Source organism: Pseudopipra pipra, chromosome 7 (genome assembly GCF_036250125.1).
Source record: "Pseudopipra pipra isolate bDixPip1 chromosome 7, bDixPip1.hap1, whole genome shotgun sequence".
In the NCBI taxonomy this organism is placed as follows: Eukaryota; Metazoa; Chordata; class Aves; order Passeriformes; family Pipridae; genus Pseudopipra; species Pseudopipra pipra.
The window spans coordinates 28,976,674-29,001,531 of record NC_087555.1 but is presented as its reverse complement, the minus strand read 5'-3'; the positions used below and the strand labels follow the sequence as shown (position 1 = coordinate 29,001,531).

Here is a 24,858-nt window from a genome sequence, read left to right as displayed (position 1 = left end):
GCTACAAATAGTAGGAGCTTCAGTTTTAAATCTCTGCAGCTCTTTGATACTTTCACAGAAAAGTTACACAGTAACACAAAAATTACACAGTAATTTCCCTCCTTATGTTTCCTGGTGTTGCAAAGATGCCACACTGTGAATTAAATGAGCTTCGGCTTTACAGAGAAAATACAAATACCTGTCCCCTGCTACTAAAAAGGGCATTGCAATACAGCTTTAGTTCCCATTTGATGAAGCCTGGTCATCCAAGTCTGTCTTGGAAATCAGTTTGCGAAGTCCCTTGGGTTTGTGTAAAGTGACCTCAGCAAACGTGGAAAAGTTACTGCTTTGTGTTCCAAAAATGTTATCGTTGATGTCAAGTCTGATGATGTTTTTTGTACTCCCCGCTGACGATGTTGGTCACTGTACAATGTGAATCACGTGCCTTGAACAGTACAGCTTGGCTTTTTAAGGCATCATCCCAGCAACAGTATCGTTGTGGGTGGACTCCAGTTTGTTGGCACAATACCAATTTGTTGAGACAGGCCAAGGAAGAGCTTGTTTTCAGGACTGAGGTGTTCCTCTTTACTGCTGGGTTAACTCTTGATATGTTGCCTGTCATCTAAACCACCTGTTCTTGGTGCAAGACTTGAGTTACCATTTTGAGGGGTTTCTTTTGGGTTTGTGCTAGTGCCTGTAAGTGAAATGAAGTCTGAGAGTCTTGGAATTAAAGCAGAAAACTGCTTTAATGTGCTCAGGATATTACCTCAAGAGTTAGGGTTCAGGTCTCTCATTTGATTGAAATATGCTGAGAACTCATTCTGGGTGTGAAGGGAAGTCAGGATTGTTATCACCTTGGCCACACCCAGTCCTGCAATTTATGTGATCATTTGGTTTGCCTTGGTGAAGAAAGGACATACTTTGCCATGAATGCTACATGGTTACAGAATATCATGGACAAGATCATCGCTGGCTTTTACTGAAGTTATAGAAGTGAACACAAATCTACCCATTCCAATTACATGCAAAACAAATATTGTTAACTGTTCTGAACAGAAGCTCTTTAACAGCTCTCTATAGATAGAGAGATGCATTTTCCTGCTGTTTTATATGCCCTGTCAAATTTTCTTCTTACTGCACATCTGAATAGCTCCAATGGAGAGAGTCTGGGAATCTTGCTGTAATCTGGGTATGCAAAAGATGCTGTTTAGTTTTAACACCTTTGAGCCCATGTTAACCATATTTAGCTTGTAGAAGTGCTGTTCACTGGCTGAGAGTGTCAATCGGTGTATCCGTGGAGTGGGAATCAGAGTAACTCCTAGGAAAACCCTCTTCTGACTCCCTTTTTAAGCTGTTTCTTCATTATAATAAGTACTGATATGTTTTTTATCCAATGGGGGATTTTTCATCTTTAAAAATTATCATTATTAGCAAAAAATTACCATCAAATGCCATAGATGCAGCAGTGAGTTAGGGTAACTGGGCAGGATCTGGGTGGGGGTTGACTGGTGTCTGAACAGCTTGAGGGGAGAGATGGAGGTCCTTGGATCTGCAGGATTTAGCTAGTCTCAGAAAGAACTGAGTGAGAATATAATTGTGAAGGGAGTGTGTGAGTTTAGGATCAGGACTTATTTTATATCCATGTGTATGACCTGCGTCTTCAAAAGCCCTGTCTCTGTGCGAACTGTGGGCTCTAGAAGGAGGGAGCAGTCTGTAGGGGTTGAGAATAATATCCTCCTTGAAAACCAGTTATCTGCAAATACATAAACCTGCCATTGGTGATAATCACCTGTGGGTGTCTGTAACCTGCAGGGTATTGTACTGTGTAGTGTGGTACCCAGGTGCGGGAACTCACTGCAGGGACGTAACCCAAAATACAGCACTTGGATTCAGGAGCTTGGGAAGTTGGAGTGTTGCCATCTACTGGCAGCCATCCACAGAGAGATGTCCCTCATCTGGCTATAGTTTAAGGTGTTGCTTATTTTGAGCTGAAAGGTGATGTTAGTCTGTTTTAAGTCAGAGTTGTTAATAAAAGAATTGTCGCTGTCCTTAGCATGTGGATGTAGTCCAAGAGTTAGAGTAATCCCAGCCGGACTTTTTGGAGAGGTTGGTGCTCTTGGGATGTGGGTCCGTGTTTGAGATGTGGGCAGCTCCTCTCTCCTGCACAGTGTTGATTTGGGGAGTCCTGAGCACCTCCTGTGAGCTCAGGACTTGAGGGGTGCTCTGCAGCTCTCCTGCCCTTCAGATCCTGGCTCTGCATTTTCAGGGAATGGGCTGGTCTGGAAACTACTCTTTTTTATTCTGCAAGTAAAAAAGTAATAAAGACAAAGGATATATTTGGACTCATTAGGGAATAGACCAAATATCTGTATTATTAAGAATCTTGCGGGTCTGACAGTCTTTCCCCCTAGAAGAGATGAGAGGTGCTTCAAATAAATCTGCCCTCAAAGGGAGATACAATACAGCTTGTGTGGGTCTCAAAAAGTCATACTGTGACTGACCTCTGTCAAGGGAATTGTTTACATTATGCCATCAGAAGTGGTTTTGAACATTTTGCTTCTACCAAATGTCACCAATGGGGATGAATATTTTTTTTTCCTTTTTATTAAAAAATAGTTGGGAAACAAAAGATTGCAAAACAAGTTTTCAGCAAAAGTTATGTGACTGCTTCCTTACTAAACATAACCCACATGGGAACAGAAAAATGATGTAGCTTTTCCCTCTTGCTTGTCCAGCTTAAGTATGCTTCAGACTTAACACCTCTTTCTGTACTCATGTTCACAGAAATGTAAAAAGCTTATTTTTTTATCTAGTACATTAAAATTTTGAGTGGGAACTAGATTAAAAATACTACTTCAGTTGCTCTTAAACCTTGAGAATAGCAGCACTTTACCTTCAGTATTTTAAGCACTATTTCAAAATAAAGGTTTAGTGTACCTTTGATTTGTTTTTGAGCCACATTTGTAGGTACACAGACATGGAAATATTTGTGTTCCTCTGTCAGATGTTTCAGCACAAGTCATAGGTGACTTTTAGTGGCAGACCAATGATGCATTTTTAGATAGATTTGTGTCACAGTAGTTTCAAGATAATGGATAACCAAAAGCAGGATTACAGAAGTACCAGAGGAATTGTATTTTTTATCAGTGAAGTAATACACAGTGTTAAGAACATATATTTGAGGCCATATATGGAAATTTTATGTTTTAAAGACTAGAGAGGTAAAATACACTGGAATTAAGAGCTTGAAATTTAAATGTGTCTTGGATTAAGGAGTCATGGAAGGGGCTGGGTTCTGGCTAGTATTTTGTTACCAATGGCAGTTTTCCAAAGTGTAACCAAGTATTTTCCCCCCTCCTTTTTTTTTTTTTGTTGCAGCTGGTCTCCAATGTTCTCATCTTCTCCTGTACAAACATTGTAGGCGTGTGTACCCACTACCCAGCAGAGGTGTCCCAAAGACAGGCTTTCCAGGAGACCAGGGAATGCATACAAGCCAGGCTGCATTCTCAAAGGGAAAACCAGCAGCAGGTAAGAGCAACAATTGGAAATAAAAAATGAAGTTGTTGAAACAGAATTAGCATGCAAATTGTTCCCGTAGGGTGGGATTTGCAGGCTTCTTGCTTTCTGAGTAATCCAAGCAAGAATAGGGTGATGGTAGAGGACAGGATTTTTAAAGGTTTGAAAGAGAGCTCAAGGGCATAGTTCTTCCCCAATACCTGGATGGACTTTTCCGGAGGCATCGGCGTATCCTGTAGTATGTGCTCAGCGGGTTAAAATTACACAGCACACAAAGTGTCTGCGTAGTTTCTTTGCACCCATCACTGAAGATGTGTTGAATGCAGATGTAACATGCAGGCTTTGGACTGACCTTCAAAGCATGGTGTGGTTGTCAACAAAGCCACTGCCAACAGGTAGCTGTGAGTCAGGTTTCAGAAGCGAAAGGTAAAAATTGGTGCACAGAGCATATTGTTCCTTGATGGCTCCAAAGAGGGTCCTCTTCCTGCATTTCCCAAAGGTTCCTATCTGGTTACACCCTTCTGTATACCTTATTGGCCTCAAGTGAATTGTGTTTGTTCAAAGAGTAAGATTCATCACCAACTTCATTGGTTTTTTGCTGTAGAAAGACCTCTTGGTGCCAGCATACAGCTTAGTTGTCAAGGGTGCTGGATGTATCTGCTACCCTCAATCATTTGTGGGTTCTCTTGCAGTGAGTCTCTCGTGTCCTCAGAATTAGACAAAAAAGAAGTTTTGGGGCAGCTTAACTATTCTCTTGCTAACACACATCTCTGCCTTGCAGTATGTCTCATGGTGGTCAGTTTGGTGCAATTTAAAATTAATTATGAAATGGGATTTCCACTCATCCCTTGGGAGATATCTCAGAGCTTGGTTGTGGGTTTGGGGAGAGGTCAAGGGAATGAATCAGCTGGAGAGTCTTTGAATCTCTGTGGCAACGCAGCTTAATTTTCCTTCATGTCTCAGCCCATCTATATCTATGGATTTGACTTTTGGCAGTGTTTCATGAGGTACCTCTGGGTGATACACTTGCTGTTAAATCCTTACTGCAAAATAATGAGTACACATGCTTTATTTTGATAGTTTATGTATAAAAATGAGATTGACACTCAAGACTCCTTTTTCCTTTGCAACGAATGCAGTCTCAGAAAGATGAAACAAGCATCCACTCCTCCTTCCACACCTTGGAATGAGGAAAGGACTGAGCTGAGAGAATATGCCACTTTACTTATTGATTACAGCTCTGTCCTCCCTGCTGACAGACTGCCTTAGCAGCATGGCTCAAATGCTTGGGCTGTTCTGGATTTAGGAGCTTCTGTCTCTGAAGCCCTGACAAATGCCCTCACTTAATGCCTTTTTCTTCTCCCCCTCCTGAGAAAGTACTATACCATACAAAAGAAAGCCAGGACATCAAAAAAACATGGGTCAAATCCAGTCCCTGACAAGTGCTCTCCAGTCCTTCCAGCAGTAACTCTGGGTCCTGGCAGCTGGGGACTCCTAATGAGATTATTTGCTGCCACAGCCTGAACTGACATTGATCTCCAGGTTCAGTTCAGATGCATCTCTATGCATAATGCACTGAGATAATCATGAGGGGACAGCAGACACAAATAAGGGCAGCTCAGCCCACACCTGGGAGAGCCAGTCTCCAAACAGGGGTGGAGGAAAACAGAACTGCACATCCCAGCACTGTTGCAGTTGCTTGTCATCTTCTGGAGATCTGATGGTGCTCCTATGTGCTGTTCTCTATTAAAGTCAGTCAGATTTTCTCGGGTAAATGAATGTGTATTTTCCTTTGTCAAGTGTCTACCAGCACCTAAAATTAGCCAGAAAGTAAATAAAAAAATCCAGAATGTCCAGTGCAGAAGAGAGATGACTTGTGATTTCATTACTTAGATAACCTAGGGCACAGCCATAGCAAGAATCACTGTTGCTTGCCCAGAGTTCTTCACAATCTGTAGTGAGCAAATACTTAGCATTTAGGTAAGAGATGGGTTATTGGGACTGCAGAGCCTTATTTCTAGCATTGCTTGTCTTTTGTCTTGGAAAAGTTATCTCCTTTTATTTCATCTCCACATCAGTTGTGGTAAAAAGTAACTGTTACTAAACCTGAATACAAATGGATAGTCTTAAGATACTAAATATTTGTAGTGATTTGAGGTCATCTTGGGAGAGTATGACATAAACAGTTAAAATTCCTGCGTGGTGCAGGGTTGTTGTAGGGATCTGTGTGCCCGGGTACACATATATCTATGTGTATGTGTGTAAACAGTAGGTCTGTGTTGTACCCTTTCATCTGTGCCCGTTCTTGAGACTACTGCTTCTTGGGATGCATATGTTTAATGTATAATTCAGTAGAACTATACTTGCATGTTATTTTGAAGTGAGAGTTATATACGAATTTGCTCTTGCTTTTTTATCAGGTCAGAATGCTGCCTTGTTAAACTTATAGAACAACAGTCCTAGTCACCTCATTGTTGCATAATAAGTGATTTTATAGGAGAGCTGCAGTACTTTCTAGTCATTGTACCAAAATGAAAATTGTACTCTAGTGGAGACTTTAATTTCTGTGCTCCATTTGAAATAAAACAGGGATTTTGTTGTTTTGAGGGTCTTTTAACACGGCTTGTGCTTTACAAATGCACTTGTTACAGCCTTCTCCTGTTATCTTCAGAGGTTATTTTCAGTGATTGTGATGCTCCAAACAAACAGAATAAAGATAATGCTCAGCTCTGTAACGTGGCTCAGCTTCCTAATTAGTCACTGCATGAAGGGATGTTGTGCTACATGCATTTGTTTCACCTGATAAGCCTATCTTATTCCCTGATTATTATTTCAGAGAGGTGTTAGTTCGGCTCCTGGAGATCTCAAGTGTCTTGAAAATACTGGGGATTTAATCTGGCAAGTGCCTGTGGTGTCAGGAAGAATGGGAGTGGGGGCTCTCAAGTAGAAGTTTCTCAGAAATGTATGTGAAAATCTCTTGGAGTGCTAGTAACAGGCACTCCTGAATGTGTCCCTGTTTTGAAAGCAACTAAACCCTCCATGCTCGTGTGCTTACAAGGAATGTTTCAAACCTGTGGGTGCCCCTGAACCTCCCATAAAGCTCCAAGTTATTTAGAGGATGCGTAAAATCACACATAAAAAAGCAGCTTTCACACATTTGAGGATGCCTATTAGAGTATGCAAATGACAGCAGTATATACACAATTTACTCTAGAAAGCATACAAATGTGTTGTGCTTTTCTGCTCAAGGAGTGTGCTAATAGCTGACAGAAGCCTAAGGACACGTGCATGATTCATAATCTTTCGGAAAAAAAAAGTGGGTATGTAAGTGATAGCTCCTGCAGTATGTTAGAGAAGGTGAGAGTACTTTGAAAAACAAGTATCTTATCAGGACTGCTGCAGTTTTGAGCAGAGATAGAAATCCCTCCACACATCTTCTGTTTTATTACTGTGTCTTCAGAGACTGGAGGCAAGAATCCATCTCTTTAAGGTACACACTGAAGAGGAAAAATAAGGAAATACTGGGCAGTGCTGCAGACTATAAAATGTCTCAGTGCATGCTGAGCACATTTTCAGTGAATTCATCTTCCTCTGGTTCCCCCAGGGTTCCTCTCTCTCCTTAGAGGAAGAAATAAATGGGGAACTTTCAGATAAAACTAGGAATTGGAAACCAGAAATATGCCCACAACTGTAGTATGGGCAAGTGGTTTGGTGATGTGAGTAATTAGGATGGGATTGCTGACCCCTCTGAGTCAGGGCTGCATTTGAGCCCTGCTGCTCCCTGTGCTGTTGAGAATTAACGAGCTGTTAGATAAGGTTAGGGACCTTCGTTTGCTCCACATTCTGTCTGTGTCTTCAGGAAGGAAGGCCCTTTTCTTCCCTCTGCTCACTGCAGATAAAGAAAAATAATGACAAAAATGGCACAAGTTTATGGGATTCTTCAGCTATTCCAGTGCACTGCCTGCAGGTTGGACCACAGTGGAGCTGATCCCAGAGGAGGTGCTCCCCACCTTCTTAAGCCATGGCAAAAACTTCCTTTGGACTGTAAGGGGTGTGACTGAGAACAGAATGAAGCTCTGGGCAGAATTCTCAGGTGTGATTCCTGAAACACACAAATACATCCCTGGGGCACAAATTGCCTGCAGGTTTAAATTCTATAACTTCTGTGTGAAATTGAGAACAATTTAGAATAATAATAAGCACTTGCTTTTGTGTGAGTTTGTGTGAGTTTTTAGGAAAATCACCATAGTTTTTGTCATTTTTGCAAACTATACGGAACAGTTTGCAAAATAATGTTACAGAAGTCACACTAAAGCTATTATCAATAAATAAAAGTGCCAAGTAAGTGGCAAGGAGAGCCACAACTTGTTGATGACAAGGGTGATAATTGAATATACTCTCATAGGTGAGTGGTTGAGTTTACAGGTCTTGATGCAATTGGGCACTAGTAGTAGTTTTAAGCATAAAAGTATAATGCTGCTTTGTAGAGTTGGGCTAACTCTTCATGATAGTTTTATCAGGGCATTCCTATGACTTTTTAGCTGCTAAGAGCAGGTTTGTGCCTGCTGGGGGAATGTGCTTAGATGATTAGATAAGCAAGGAAGGAATTTTAAATGGTGCCCAAGGGTGTTGGGGTATCATTCCTCTGTTAGGTGAAGAACTTCGTGGTGGTGTGCAGAGGCTGTGTGGGAGGTCGGACAGTACCATTTATCAGAGTCCTTCCAAGAATAGTGCATAGACACTTTCAGAGTTGCATGGTTCCTTCATTTGCAAGAACTGGCAACCATGAATCGTAAGCTCAGTGCATCTGGAATGAAAAATAATAATTTTTCTTCTAAAATCATTGAATTCTTATTGCGGGGTTGGGACGGAATTGCATATGACTGGTTAGGGGATCATCTGAAGGGTTTATGGAGACCATTTTGCTTGGTTGTTCTCTTCTCCCACCAAACTGATGACTCACTTCTCCCCAGTAAGGAACAAAGTGTGTTTGTTAACTGGGCAGCAGGTGTTTTAATTGGTTCATCTGTCTGACTCCACAGGAGCGTCTCCTGCTCTCTGTACTTCCTCGACATGTTGCCATGGAGATGAAAGCTGACATTAATGCCAAACAGGAAGACATGATGTTTCATAAGATCTACATCCAGAAGCATGACAATGTCAGGTAAGAACACCAGCTCATCTCCCAGCCATGGGGCAGGAGGGACCCTCCCAGTGCTTGGCACTTAATATCCAGGGACAAAGATGACCGTGACAAACAAACCAAAATAAGTGTAAAGACTCTAAAGTGTCACTAGTTGACTTTTGAATGTTTCTTTATAGGATAGGAGGAGGATTGCCACATTCCTGCAATGTCTTCTTTTGGGAAACAGCTTTGACTGATTTCTTTTATTAAATTTTCCTTTCCGTTTTCCTTTTCTGGAGTGAGTGTTGGTGGTTTTGAGAAGGTGATATGTTTGGGTTCAGTTATTTTTTGACAGTTACAGGCACCCTTCTGATAAGACCTGATGGAATGCAAGTCAAAGACTGGGAGCACTTTCCACAGAGTGGATTGTAGGTCACAGCTAAGGTTAGGATCTTTTGGAGTGGCTTCTGCCAGTTTGGAATTACAAGCAGAGGGTCAATTAGTGACAGCCTTTGGCAGCTTCCCAGTCAGCCGGTGATGTGTTGCTCCTCAGTCTACCTGGGTGAGAAGGACAATGTGATGTCCAATCTCTGGCAAGCCATGCAAAATCAAACCCAGTCCGTGTTGCTGGGGTAGTCCAGCCCCATGAGCTTCTGAATATTTGCTGGTTCCCACTGTCCAGTTTCGCAGGGAAGAGGCAATAAGGTAGTACTTTAGTGGCTTGATAGCTTTATAGGCTGCAGTTACGAAGTTTAACTTAATCCTGATGAATTTTACCTCTGCTGTTGTACCTGATCTCTTTGGGGATCACTTATGTCTCAGCTAAGCCAGGTCCTGGAACTGTGTAACAGCTCTGTCAGTCTATAAATACTTCTACAGAAACGCAGAAACTGGGGACAGAGAGCTTCCCTTCTTCCCTTCTCCATCTCCCCTTCCAACAAGAGTTTTTCTTGTAAATTCATTGTGTAACCCTTCTCTCTTACATAGCTTTAGTTTGTTGGTGAATTGTATTTTCTGATAGAAATAAAAGGGGTTTTCTTATCTCTCTAACATACTGCACCCTCCAATAGTTGATGTGGAGAAATCCTCATGAAATTCTTATGCATTCGAAGACATTGCCTTAGGATTGAGGATGTCAGGGAGAGGTAATGTACAGGCAAAAAATTGAGTCGCTCACTGTTGAATGTAGACTGATATAAAAATCACTGAAATCAGGGCAAGTCTGTGTGCTTTGGGTTTTTTTGGTTGTGATTCAGTAAAGAGATAAAGATCCCCAGCAATACTGAAGACAAAAACATTATCAGAAATTAAGAACAATAATGGTTCAGTGATGAAAAATAAAGAATATATATGGTGATGAAGGGGAGGGGAAGAGGCTGTTCAGTGTGCCCTCAGCAGACTATATGCTACAGTAGATTAAGTTTTGTGTCTTCACATTCATTTCTTCCTTAATAACACTGAGCTTGTCCGAGAAGGTGTGTAAATTTCTTGAGATAGATAAATTTCTTGTGAATTACTTTTTTTCCAGTACTCAAAGGTCAACTTGACATTCAGACTGGGTGTGATTCATCAGATATGGCATGAGACTATGGTATTATATCTTTCACATCAATTTCCATATGTCTGTTTGCAGGTCTGAAAGTTGTTCAGGACGGTCAAATTTTAGTAAAGCTGATTACCTCTTTAGGACGATACTGATTTAAAATTTCAATTGTATGACTTACATAAACAAAACCCGCATAAACAATAATGAACTAATTTTACAAATGAAAAATTTTAAAGGGAGGTGGGAATCTGATGGAACCATTGTGATTGGAAAACATAGCCCAAAGATAATGGCTGGTATGGAGACAGGGACATCTCAAAAGATGCAACAAAAAGTGGCACATGGTCCAAAGTATGGAAAGAGAAAAGGGTTTGTGATGATTTTCAGTTCTGGCTGTGAAGTAATGTGGAAGGTGAAACACATGTACATAAATGGGTATATGGACCAGTCAGTTCCTTGGATTGTCCTGATGGGTAGCTAACAGGACACTTGCAAACATTTAATTTTCACATCTTGTATATTTATTGAATAATTAAAACATTTATGTAATAGATTCACTTCTGCGACCTAAAAGTAATTTTAACTTTGTTCCTTATGGTAGTGAATGTTTAGGAATCACATCCCTGCAGGTGCTGACTATCTCCAGTGCAAAGGGGTGCTAAGGTTTCTAAAGATCTTACAAGGGAAACAAATGATACCTTCCTCAAAGTGTGGGCTTTGTTGTCTGGTGCCTTTGAGGTCCTAAATCAAGGCCCACTGAAATCATGGAAAAGGCTGGAAAACTGAGATAAGAAACGGGAATAAAATAGTATGTGCTGAGAGCAAATATAAAGTAACTTAGGAACATCTCATCTTCATGTACTTTAGGGAAATGAATAACTAAGTAAGAATACTGAAAAAAGGAAACATGATTTGGAACAAATGACTCATTTCACACTAGGAGTTCAGCATGGAGCCTTTGCTCTTGCCTGGGTGCACTGAAACCGCCTCTAGTGGGAATGACTGCGGATGATTTTGAAGCATTTACATGCACACAGAAACACACTGGAGGGAGGAGGTAGCATCTCAATGATGTTGATTAATGAACTGGCTGAATAAAAGCAAACATGCTCTTTACTTTGCACGGGGAAATGCTCGAGGGGAGGCTTTTGAGATGAGAACGCTCCAAGCAATTTTGTTTTGTGTTCGTCACTATTCAAAAATGTCGTAAGATCTAAGTTTTTATGAGCTAAAGGTTATTGTGTCAAGGCAATTGAGAAGTATGTGAAATCTGTGCAAGGGTGCTGTGCCCAGCCATTGAATCTGGCTTCCTGTTGATGATTTATCAGCAGGAGCATTTCCTCTGCAGTTCGTAGGAGTGGGAAGGTTTGTGTGTCTGCACAGAGGTGTGGATTTTCCTTCTCCTTCTGTTGTATTCAGCAGTTCTATTTTCTCACTCTCCCGGATTACTTATAAAGGTAGATTTTAAATGAAAGTATATTGGATGGGAATTTTCATTAGCTGTTGATTTAAAAGTTTGATTGCCATTGTAATACCTGGAACCTGAGACCTTAATTTTTACTGGATCTTCAGAGTGAGGTTGCTCACCAAATTCAAAGTTAAAATGGAAGTAATGAGCCTCACTGACACTGGAGGTTTCCATCCAGCTGGGTTTATCTCGAGTCATTTGAACTCGGGAGGCACAGGAGCAGAGCCTCCTGCACTTGGCCAGGTTTGACATTTTGTATGGGAGGAGTTTACTAAATTCTGCCTCAGATAAGATTAAATATTTTAATTTTCAGGGATGATTGGGTCTGGGCTTTTGAGACCACCTCTAATTTTAATTAAAAAACAAACCCAAACCACTCTACCATCAAAAAACATTGTTCCAAAATTATGTGAAGTTAATATGTGTGGGCTATTTTTTTTTTCTGTTTTAAAATGAAGTGTCTTAACTGTCCAGTTCTGCTGTGATATGCTTTGTTTTAGATACTAGGTCACATGCTTTTTTTTTTTTTAAAGGTTACACCTTTTTTTTTTTTTTTTTTTTTTTTTTTTAAGATCTTCCTCAAGTACTGGTAGTAAGTCTGTAAAACACAGCCATGATCCTTTAATAAGGGGCAGTTCTGCCATGATATTGCTTACTGTCTTACACTTCTCTTAGAGGGAAGGCTATCTCTCTGTTCAGGGAAAGATTTTTTTATGCAAAATACTGTGAGTTTTTTTGACCTGAATGGGTAAAAGCAAATCTTTTTTAAGCCTTATCAGGACTTCCTGGGAATGAGTTCATAATCTCCTGCTTATTGTTATGGAAAGTTAAGTTCAGAGACTAATTTATCCACAACGAAAATATAATTTCCTGTCATTTTTGGCAGCAAAATTTGTTTCAGGATTATGTTCCTCTGAAGAATTTAGGGTGGTGATGAAACTAAGATGAAGATGTTTGGGGTTAATACACTCTTGATTCACGTGAACAGAACCTTTTAACAGAGAAGGAAACCATTTCCTGTCCTGATTTATTGAATGAGAATTAACTTTGACAAATCCAGAACCTCAGAATGTGATTTGACCTTTCCCACATATGTGTGTGTGTTAAATATAAAGTCTATTGTCATAAGCAATCAGGAAAGGAGTTCCCAAGACTATGCAAGTAATTTTGGGTAAACAACAAGGTGAATTATGTAACTAAATTGGTTCATGTTATCATGAATGATATTATGTTTGATAGACAAACCCTAAAATATGCATAGATAATATTGTTTATCTATCATGCTTCCCAGGCAGAATTTTAAATGTTTTACATTACTATTGCTATTTATAGTGTCTCACTGCAGTGATAATGGCTTTAATGTTATCTAGGTTTGGCCAAATATAGTAATCTCTGTGCTATAAAAGGAGGCTTGAAGTCCCCTGTAAAAGGATAAAGGTTGGCTTTGTCATTGAAATTCCTTTGATGAACTGTTTCAAGAAGCTTATTTTAGGGCTGGCATCCAAGTGCAGTAAAAGTGACAGTTTCCTCTCTTCTCCCCTTCACATAATTCTTATGAATCATATACTCAGCAACATTAACCTGTTCTCAGAGTTTTTTAAATGTCTCAACAACTTGAACTAAACCATTTGCAGAAATGAAACAAACCATTTCCTTTGTAAATGAAAAACATTTGTATCTTGTCTTCTGATTTAATAACGTTCTAACACCAAAAATTTCTCCCCTTAAAAATGACCAATTAGTTGCACTTTATCTGACTGTCAGAATATTCAGACCAGCTGTGTCAGCTTAACCTCTTCCCTTATAGGTGTCGTGATGCTTAATTAGTTGCTTATGAAGTGTGTTAAATTCTTGGGTTGCAAGGTGCTATGGAATTGTGAGCTATGACATTTGAGGAAAATATCAACTAAGCAAACATCTTTTTCCTCCCTCCTCCCGCTGTCCTCGCACACAGAACATCCAGTCTTAGTGTTTCTTGGTGGTAAAGAACTTATCAATATAAATAGTAGAAAAAAGCTGAACTCTGACTGCAGCGAGTAGGAGGGTTCCCAGGACACAGCTGTAACTGGGCATGTTAGGGCTGTGGCTTCCCAAAGCAAGGTGCTGCTTAGTTGTATATTCTTGTTTTGGGGGCTTGCTAACAGTGCCTTTCGAAATGCTGAATGGGTTTATAATGAGATATATCTTACCAAGCCCAGGTCAGACAGCAGATTGCCTTTGGAGGTGGTTATACCAATGGAGCACTTTTGCTCAGGAGCTCATCCAAACTCTATTTTCATGCTTTTTCATAGGAGGTTATTGAAGCTAAGTAGAAACCAGTTTAATTTTACTCTCCTTAGTAAATAAAACTACAGTATGGTAGTACTTCTAACAGTTTTTCCATGGATATTTTCACAGAATTTACAGTCTCTCGTCTGAGCCAAAGTTTGTGTAGCTTAAATTTCTATGGAAGGCCTCTCATTGCCAGGAAGGGGCAGGAGCAATAGCTTTTTTAATATTTACTGTATAATCCATCTTTCTCCTCATCTTCTTTCTTTTTTGTGGGGAGGCAGAATGAAAACTGATAGTTTATGTTTGAAGATGAGGAAGAGCAGCATTAAGAAGGAGAAAGCTCAAGAGCCGGTTTTATCCATGTCTTGCTTCCTGGTGCTGCCAGTCTGTGAGCTTTGATTTCCTCCCAGAATGTGTTCATGAGTTGGTTGGTTGTTTCTCAGAATGGAGTCTTGGAAAGACCTCTCCCTCCTTTTCTTTTTTTGAGGCATATTTGAGGCCCACAAGTTACTTTTGCAGGTAGGTGGGGGAAACCGTGTAGGTTTTATGTGAGTTCAGAGGCCCCCAGGATGTGATTGCTGTAACTTCTGGTTGAAGCTGTAGGATGAGAAAAGTGAGTAGGAGGGAAATGAGCCTGCCCACGCCTTTCCCCACATGACAGCAGTGAATTTTACCTATGTGAGAACTCTTCTGTTTGTGTCAAGAGCCAGCTCCCTGGAGCTTCACCTGCACCTTCTGGGGGTGAGTCTTTGCTTTTTAACGTTGCAGAAAATTTACCTTCAAAAAATAAATTAGCAGTAATTTTTAGGAAGCATGGGAGTAGGTTTCACCCACAGAAGGTGAATTACTCTGCTCTTAACACCACTAATCACTAGACTCTTCCTAGCCAATTTGTTGTTTTCAAGAGGAAAAAACAGAGTCTTTTGGAGAGCAGCATTCAAGCTAAGATTCATGTGTAAAGAAATTCACTTATTTTGCAGCCATTGTTACACCTGGACTTGACATCAAAGCTGTGCAATAAGGCTGGCAATTAATATTAAAGGGGGTATTTCAACCCACAGTCACTCCCTCTTTATAATACATTTCTGTTAGTGGTTCAGTCATGAAAACTTCTAAGCTAAAGAATGCAGCAGGTTTATATATTTTAGCAAATCTACCTCTTTGTGCATATGCACAGCAACCTTTAAGAAGAATAAATACTTGTTTAAGTGTGATCTTCCTCTTTGAACTGGGATTATATTGTGATCTTGGTCCCTACTGGGAGCCCCTGGTGTCTCCAGGGGCATGAGTGAGCCTTGTACTCTCTGAAGAACAAAACAGACAAATAACTGGCTGCAAGGCACCCCACTGGATGCATTGCTTAAAACACGTGTGTTGTAATAAAGATAACATCCCAAAAGTGCAGTGTGCCAGGTGACTGCAGATCTGCAGCCACCAGCAAGCCATCAGCAATTAGCAAGGGCCTGTGATGTATAATTCAGACCCTGCTATTCCGAGTTTACACAAAGGCCTGTGAAGTTCACAGGGTGATGGATTGAAGTGTGTTAGATGTTTTAATGATGAAATACTGTGAATAGTAATTTGGAGAGAATAATGAAGGTGCCTGCAGAAGTTTACAGAGCAGTATTTTAACTCATCAATGGTATTTGATTTCCCTTTTGTTTCAATAGTACTAAAAATAAATTAAATTTTGAAATGTACATCTAACTGCTAATTGGCCTGATTAAAAAAAATGTATCAAATTTATAGGGGAAAAAAGCATAAAACTAAGTTTATTCAACTAATTCACCCCCAGTCCTCTGTATTCTGCAGTAACCTTGACAAGAAAAATTGAGTATTCTCTAAACAAAACTTTACTTTTGTGAAGACTTGCTTTTACAGACTCGCTTTCCTCCTTAAAGACTTGGTTAAATTTCAGTTGATGAACTGCTTTGTCATGTAGTTAACATGCAAAGTGGTTTTAAGAACTTTGAGTTTTTATAACATTTGAAGAGGTTCTTGTTAAAATCATCCTACCTTTTTACTTCCTCCTTAGACAATAATGACTGAAAAGCAAAAATTAGTTAAACTTTTTAATCTGTAATGCACTGAACATTGCAAAACTATTTAAAGCCATCTTATAGAAGCTATAAAACAGAGGCACAGTTTTGGAATGGAGATGGATTAACTTCTCTTGTCTTATACTATATTTATATCCCTCAACAATTGCTGCTAATTTGTGCATCTGTTCTTACTGGTGTATATATAATTTTGACACTGGATAAATAATGAATAAGAGACAAAAGCTGAAACCAATTAGTGGAGAAGAGCTCTCAAGTGGTCTGGCATCCTGTGACTCGAGTTAGTGCATTGCTAACTTGAGTCTATGTCCTCCAGTAACTGAAAGTCATGCTGTATGTTTTAAACTTCCTCTTTTTTATTAATTTTGCTTTATAGTAAGTGGTGGAAAAGTGGGAGAAGCTGGTACTGACTGTGTGGGCTGCATAATTCCATAAATGGTGTTTTTATAAGAAACCAAGCTAAGAACAGGTCACTTCAGAAACAGAGCTAACAGAAATGAGGAGCACCAGAGGACTGCACAAAAGAGCACAGGAGGCAAAAGACCAAAGAGATTAAATTAATTTCATCTCACGCACCCCACTGGCATGGCATTGCCCTTGGGGAATGATAGAATTGCTCTTTTTAGAAAACAGAGATTTTTCTGTGTCCTTTTGTGTTTCTGTTACAAAGCCCAAGAAAGATGCACACAGTTTTAAATGGCAGAAAGAAGGATTTATAAGACTGTGGAGATTCTGAGAACTTGGAAGTTTGCAGATAGTTTTCAGAGATTGGAAAGAAACGTATGTGTGATACTATTTAAAAAGCAAACAACATATAGGAATATAGGTATTATCTTCCCTCGCCAGCAGGGATCTTTGTGGTTGCTATATATGTGTTTGGCAAATATCTGAATCCCTCAAAGGCACTGAGAAAGTCTAAGGATGTTCTTGACCAGTAACCATGTCCCTATTTGAACCAACCTCCTTAAGTATATATGAGGATCATCAATGCTTGAAATCAACTCACTCAACTCCAGTTCTACAGAACTGACTCTGAAGACCAAAAACCTGTTGCAGTGATCACTTGTAAAACTTGGATCTTTGTGACTGTCATCGGAATATTCTTTCCTAGCCTTCTGTTGCAGAGATCTCCCCAGAAAGCGGAATGCAGAAGGCTGGATGACCAGGGCTTTGTTTGGGTGTAAGATCATCTGTAAATGCCTGTTTGTCCCCATCAGTAGTTGTGCAGAGCATCTGGAAGCACAAACTTGCCCTCTCACATGAAGAAGAAGGTTGAATGTATGAGGAAATGGGGAATTTTTCCAGCGGAGGTGCAGTAGTGACACTTTGATCCACCATGTCAGCTCATTCTTTTGGAGTTTTTTGATTTCGGTGGTTTGGGTAGGTTTTTTAACTGTGAGAATGATTCTTTGCAGAGGCTGATCAAACACTGGCTCCATTCCTGCTCACTGTGGGGAATGTTGCTAATAGAAGGTTACTAGGACAACCCTCCTCCTCTGACAACTACTTAATTTCTGTTATCTCCCAGGCCTGGCAGACCCACACATCAGTGTGAATGCAGGAGAACTTCGGAGAGATGCTTTGTGATATCCTGGACCATGAAGGAGCTGAGAGACCTATGTCCAGAGCTGATGGGATATTAGTGGGGAGGGGAGGTAGGCAAAAAATACAGTAAAGACAAAAAAAACCTTGGAAAGAAAGGAGCAAATTTACCAATTGTTAGTAGTGACTGGAGGAAAGGAGAAGGGAGAATGGAAACCAGACGTAAGCAGTTTTAGATAGTGGACATTCATGTGCCATAGCAGTTTTGGTGGAGAGGCTCCAGTCTTGGGAACATGCACATCAATGCACTGCTGCTTTGTGCCTTGGCTGTTTCCAAAGAATGAGCTAATAAGAATCAATTTGTTGAACAAAACAAACAAATCTTTGGCTTCTGCTCAAGGGAACTTGAGCAATTGCAGTTACAGATCAGTCTTCAACAAAAGCCAAGAGCTGATCCATAAAAGTATAATTATTCTGTTTCATTTGGAACCTTTTGTTCTGGATTGCATTCAAAACTACTGTAAGCCCCTTTGTAAGATTCATTTTCTTTCCAGGCAGGAGAAAAAGAGGCCTTTTGATTTAATAGTTCTACTTCGTTTCAATTAAAAAGGAGAAAAACTGGAAAAAACTCACATAGTCCTTGCTTTTCTTCCCTAACATGCTTCCCTTCTGTGGAATAGCAGCCTGCAGGTCATAGCTTAGGATGACAGGTCTCATGTAGAGACAAAGTAGTGTTATGGAGTATAAATGCTAGGTGATATTCTGTTTTTAAGGTCCAGTATTCTTTGAAATTTTCATCTGCAAACTGAATAAAATTTTGTTATTGAAATTGGAAATGATTACAAATTTCTTGCAATGCCCAGAAACATTGAAATTGCAGATGTAGCTTACCTGCTGAGCTGCTTTTTCTTGGAAGTATGTAATGGTGGAAGGAGTAAATTGAAAATAGTATCTTGTCTGAAAAATTAAAAACTGAGATTGACAGTGATTTCTTTAATTTAACTGGGTAGTGAGACTGATTAGAGTTCAGAAATGCCTGGTTCCCATTACAGAAACATCCCAAAGACTAGATCTTGAAGGCTCTGCCCTGCCTGGACTGCTGAGGAGTTGTGTCAAAGGAACTACCAGGGAGTGTGTGCAACCACATGTGCTCTTTGTGCTGGGACTTCTCGTGAGTGCTGGCTGTATCAGCAGGGGGAGTGAGTGCTGCACTTTGGCTGGGGCCAAAATGCCAAAGGGGCCCCTTTATGTTTCCCACTAAAATGAAAACCCAGCGAAATTAATTAATTCAGTTGGCATTCCACGTGGCAGAAAGTGCAACACAGAGGTAGTGAAGATCTGAAGAGGCACAAGTGATGAGGCGTGGCAGTGAGTCACACCGTGCTCATCCGGGAGTGCAGAGGCTCGACCCACATGCTGGTGTAGGTTATCCGGATTCAGTTTTCCCATGTACCAGAGGGCGTTTGAGGCCACATCTCCTAGGAGAGGCCATAAATGAAGAAGGCATCCTCATTCTCTTTTGTTAACTGTTTCATTTTTTTATATAAAAGAATCAAACCCCGGAGCAGCGGCTTGAATCCCACTGTCCCATGTCACAGAGTGCATCATAATCAGTAGGGCAGAGCAGAGCACTTGCTGTCTTTGCCTCTAATTATTCTCAGTATTTTATATGTAATGAGCAGCTGCAGCACGAGGTCCTGAGGGCACCCCTGTTCCCAATCCAAAATAGCCAATTGTCCAGTTCAGGCTGGATTCAGGCAGAGGAAAAATTAGATCCATGTTTTCTTACATCTCCGGTGAAGGGTCTTATGAGACAGTTTCCTTGCTTGCATTCTCACTCCATTTCCTTATAAGTAGCAGGCATTTGAAAAATACCAAAAAATCAAGAATACAAATTTCTGTATACATTTCTGTACCTTAAAGATGTGCCAGTCTGTTGTGACAGGCTAGTGGTATTTTATCTGGCAGGAATTTTGGTTCCCAGGAAAGATTTGGCTACAGTCATGAAGAAGGCAGTACAGATGTGGTAGGGATGATCTTAAATGCTGGACACATACGGTTTCTTATTGTAGCTGCTGACTTAATCTGAGCCCTTTGTGTATTTCTTAATTCAAACAAAAAAAAAACAACCAAAAAAAGAAATTAAATAACAGTCAAGTATTCCTGTACGATGCTATCACGGAGCTCAAACTGAAGTGAAAAATTACCTGCCAGGGTTTCTAACCTCAGTGGTCCTTGATTAACCACAGTATGTCTGAAGTAGCCAGGAGATGCAGAGGCCAGATGGTTCCTGGGGATGATTTGCTTTTGCCTTTGACTGCTGTTAACTTCTTTTCTGGTTCTGTTTATAAGGATTCTGGTGACTGGCTGTTGTCAGCAAGATTTTTTTTTTCAGTTGCATAAGGACTGAGAAAACAGTATCTGTCTGACTCTTCCACAGTGAATGGCTTTCAAGTTAAGCCGTGGCTGCAGTTATTGTGCTCTAGCTGTGACACTATAAATAAAGTTATTAACAGCAATATGTAAATGGGTTTCTATTTTTGTTCCCTGTATTGTTTGCAAAATCTAGGGCAGTTATTCAGTAAGAATCATCTGCTGTTTAGCACTGAGCCTACCAGCATTTGATGCTGTGTGGGCTGCTGCTTTTCTTTCTTTCTTTTTCTTTCTCTCTTTCTTTCTCTCTTTCTCTCTCCTTCTCTCTCCTTCTCTCTCCTTCTCTCTCCTTCTCTCTCCTTCTCTCTCCTTCTCTCTCCTTCTCTCTCCTTCTCTCTCCTTCTCTCTCCTTCTCTCTCCTTCTCTCTCCTTCTCTCTCCTTCTCTCTCCTTCTCTCTCCTTCTCTCTCCTTCTCTCTCCTTCTCTCTCCTTCTCTCTCCTTCTCTCTCCTTCTCTCTCCTTCTCTCTCCTTCTCTCTCCTTCTCTCTCCTTCTCTCTCCTTCTCTCTCCCTTTCTCCCTTTCTCCCTTTCTCCCTTTCGTTTTTCTCTCTCTTTCTCGCTTTTTCTCCTTCTCTCTCTCTTCCTCCCTTCCTTCCTTCCTTCCTTCTTTCCTTCCTTCCTTCCTTCCTTCCTTCCTTCTTTCCTTCTTTCCTTCCTTTGCTTTTAGAATCCAGCACTTTTGCAAGTTTATTTATTGTACTATATAAGAAATAGAGTAGCTGTAGTAAGCATTTTCAGACTTCCAGAGAGTGGCTTGGTACTTAAGAATAGAGTCATCTCTTGCTATCTCAACTACAGGAGCATTAAAACCAGCCATACAAACACCAAATACCACAGCTGCCATTTGCCTTTGTGAACATCTTGCATATTCCAGTTTGTCCAAAGATCTTTATGGTTTGTGTTTTGTTTGCATGCTCCGTTTCCTTCCAGTGCCCTCTCCATTGCTCCAGGTCTGCCTGACAGCCTCAGGCCCTGTTGGTGCTGGAAACCTGAATTACCACGTTAATTCAGGCAGTTACAGCACAGACCCTGAGGGAGAGAACAGATGTGTTGTTTAAGAAACACTTTACTACAGTCATGGCGACTCCTGTCTGGAAGAGAAAATTATTCTAATCCAAGGCATCTGTTAGAAACCTGAATGTGTCTATGCTGGGGACAGGATCTGTGTGGCTGTTAGCATGGACACTGTAAATGACATTTCACAAGGCAGTTTGTTCAAACTTCTCCCTTCTCTGCAAGTTAATTTAGCTCTGGCTCCCCCAGATCCCCTACAGGAAAGTCCCATCCTGTTTGTACTGTGACTCATTAGCCACAATTTTATTGCCAGCTGTGTTAGCCTTCAGATGGGCATGTGTCCTCCCAGGCACTTGAATTACATTTCATGCAGCTTTGTGAAAGGCCACAGTAACATTGGGACAGTAGCAAGGTGTGTCTCCAGTTTCCCTCCTCACTTGAAGTAGCAGATAGTTTTGTGGTGTATATGACAGATGAACATACAGGAGTGTTTTGAAGTTGTGACACCCACTGTTCTGAACTGAACTTATCCTTTCAAATGCCAGGCACTATATTTTGGTTTTTTGTTTTTCATCTTCAAGCCAAAATTGCTGCTACTGCAGTGGCATAGAAAGGAAGGAGAAATTAGCTAGACTGGTTTTGCGTGGATGTAGAAAGATCTGACACAGTAGCTTTCCTCTTATTTTTATGGTCTGAGACACATTACCATATTTAAAGTGGTCTCCAGGGTGGCTTTCTATGCTATAGAAAAGATCTGGTCAGACTCTATTGATTTTATTGATATTAGTTCACTCATAAACTAATAGCTATTTACAGGAACTACATTTGGAGATAATATTTTGCGAATATTGAGAGCAGCAAGCAAATGGCTTAGTGAAATATCGTAATGCATTAACAGAGAAATTAAATTTTCTAGTGGAAAATGCAAGAGAAAAGCCATTTCTTTATACACAGATCTATTATTCTGGTGGTGGCAATTACAGTAATTCTCTTGAAATCAAGTTAAAATTATATGCCTGCTTCATTATGAGAAGAAACCACTGATTGCAAAAATCAGGGGAGATTCAGTGGAAAGTTAAAGAGATTCACAGATGCAGTGGGCAGAGCTGCCTCGCCATGGTCCCTGCTCCAGCATCTCAGGAGTAGGGCTTCTTTGGATGTTTCCTGGACTTGTGAGGCCAGGATTCACATTCCTGCTTTGCCATGGTTTTCCCATGTGTCCATGTATTTTCTTTATTTACCATACCGCTGTCTCTGGAAAAAATAGCATGGTGTTGCTTTTCTAGCACCTCTGACATTTTAACAGTTGCTTAATGCCAGTGTTTACTACCTATGAAATCACGGACGTATGCAAAGTATTCGGAACATGAGATACATTAGGGGCTGAGGAGATGCATAGAATTTCATATTCCCTGTTCAAGGATCATCTTTACAAAGAAATTCTCACTTAGTGAGCTCACCTGAACTGCCTTCTAAGGAGGAGTAGTTTTAATGCTGCTATCTATTATACATAATTTAATTATATTTACAGTGTTTCTCCATGGCAGCTGGATTTTTCTGGGTCACCAAAGGGAACCAAAGATAGATGTCAGCTCAAGTGCCACTGATCAATTGAGATGTGATGGTAGACCTCATCTTAAAAAGGAAACAAACGTCTTAGTGTTAAATTGTATTCCTCGTAAAGTTGGGGGAACTTTACTTGTGAGTTGAGGGTATCTATTCATTACTGGTTCTTATCAGGTAAGGAATATCAATGTTGTGTATAACAACCAGATAATGAGTTCAATTTGCTGCCAGATTTTTTCCTTTTTTGTTTTATTCTGAAATTGCAACCAATCTCCCTTCTCATTGAAAACATCATGTGCTTTATTATTAAATTTATTATCAGGTTTATTTATTAATTAATAACACATTGATCCCTCAGTTAATGAGCTGTACCTTTTTCTTTGAAAATAACTGACCCAGAGTTATGCCTTCATGTTAAAGTTCTCCACTGATGTTGCGTTGGTGTTTGTCAGAAAGGTGGTGATTATAAAGTGTGCACGGTTAAGTTTCTCTAAATGCTTTGGGTCCATTTCTCTTCACAGTTTCATTGGTGTAATTTAGAAACACAACTGCTCAATTACATTTAAAAGTCTAGAAATGAGGAGGCAATGAGTCAACTTGTCTACTGTTCCAAAAAGGGCAGGAAGACTCATGTTCCTATTCTTCAGCACTCACTCTTCCCACCAAATGGCCACTTGGTATTCTTGATCTAATAAGCTCACAAACACACAACTGTTGTGTGTACAGTTGTGTGTTTGTTATGTGTACAGAGCATCACATCACTTGTCTGTTCTCAGCTGATCCATGAAAGAGTCTGTGTATTTTGCTACCTACTCACTTTGGGAAAGGCACAGTTGCTCTTTAATTTTTTAAATTACAACATTTATATACTAGTGTAATGCATTCATTATGCAATGACTTTCCAGAGGGAAAAACCCTGACATGACAGAGCAAATAAGTCCCAAAAGGACAGGGCACTGGGACAGCTAGTGGAAAGAGTGAAGTAGTAAGTTGGGTTGAAATGACTGCTGCATGCAGAATTACTGCAGCTTTTTGGTTAGGGAGTACAAAAGCATTGTTGTTTGCGTAAATATCCATGATATCGGGGAAGAACAGATTGAAGACAGTTTTCACAGCTATGAAGAGCTCATTCTTTCTCCATCAAATACAAAGACCTTAGCAATATGTAACAGAAAGCATCACAAAACCTGAGTAGATGATTTAATCTCTATACCATGTGCCTGACACGGGATGTACATGTGAAACTGTTAACTGTGACAAAATTTATTACTCTCTTGCCTTCTCTGACAACTGATTGATTGTTAGCATACAGCCAACTTTAAGGCAACAGGTTGTCTTTTGCTTTAATGCTCAAGTTTTTTGTTGTTTCTCTTTCCTACTGTGCTGCTTCAGTCACTTTTGCAAGCTTTTCTCTTGAACAGAGGGCAGGGAAGAATAGTGCCTTCCTGCCCTGAATAGGCTAAAGCTGTGTTCATCCCTTCTTTCAGAATTCTCTTAGTTCTGTCTTTCTTCTTGTTGGTTTATGGCAGGATTTTAACATCAGTGATTGCTCTAATCCCGGAAAACAGACTGTAAGAGTGCTCACAGGAAAAAGCATACCTGAAGTTTGAAAACCAGAAAATAACATGGCTTTTCCTTTCTGTTTTATATGCAGTTATGGATTTCAGGCTGTCTTGTGGAACAAATGAATGTGAGATTTAGTTTGGTGTGGGCTGGATTCAGCTCCAGTTTGGACAGACCTGCCAGCTCTTTTGTACTCATCAGGCAGATCTGGGTGAGTTTGGTCTTGCTTGGAGCCACAGCCGAGACACATGGTCAGGGCCAGCAGTATCTGTGGTTCCTTCCTGCAAAAGGTCACACCTATCCCTCAACTTTGCCTTCTTAAAGTTTCTTGGAGATGGAATGGATCTGCTATCTTTCTCGTTTACATGGTTTTTTCCCATAACCAGAACAATTGGAAAAAAATTCACATTCCCATCGGTCCCTTCTTAGATACGTGAAAAAGGTCCATAGTTCCTCCTTCTTAATAACACAAAATCTCATTTAGGATGCTTGAATTCCTTTTTTAGGCAGCAGCATCTAATTCTGCTGGCAGTGATGGAGTAATAAATTCCTTTTGTCTCAAAGACATCTATAATGTGTTCCACCTATAGTTTGCTGATAGCCACTGAATATCTATCTTTATTTGGTTTTGCCTTCCTCAAATAGTTTTTCTTCCCAAAAGGCTATTTATTACTTCTGTTTCCAGTGAAAAATCAATCTGGTTAAATTTAGCCTGCTGAAATAGGGAAAACTTTTAACTCCAAATGTTTAGAGGAAGAGGACAGCAAGTTTTTCA

At 40.2% G+C, this 24,858-nt stretch overlaps 1 protein-coding gene across 1 annotated transcript in view; it reads left to right on the top strand.

Moving 5' to 3' along the window:
• Window positions 1-24,858, top strand: part of ADCY5 (adenylate cyclase 5) — a 208,384-nt gene that overhangs the window by 118,753 nt on the left and 64,773 nt on the right. Inside the window, exons 2-3 of the mRNA XM_064661405.1 lie at window positions 3,358-3,507; window positions 8,538-8,659. Of these exons, the coding sequence (XP_064517475.1) occupies window positions 3,358-3,507; window positions 8,538-8,659 (272 nt within the window). The remainder of the gene's footprint in view (window positions 1-3,357; window positions 3,508-8,537; window positions 8,660-24,858) is intronic.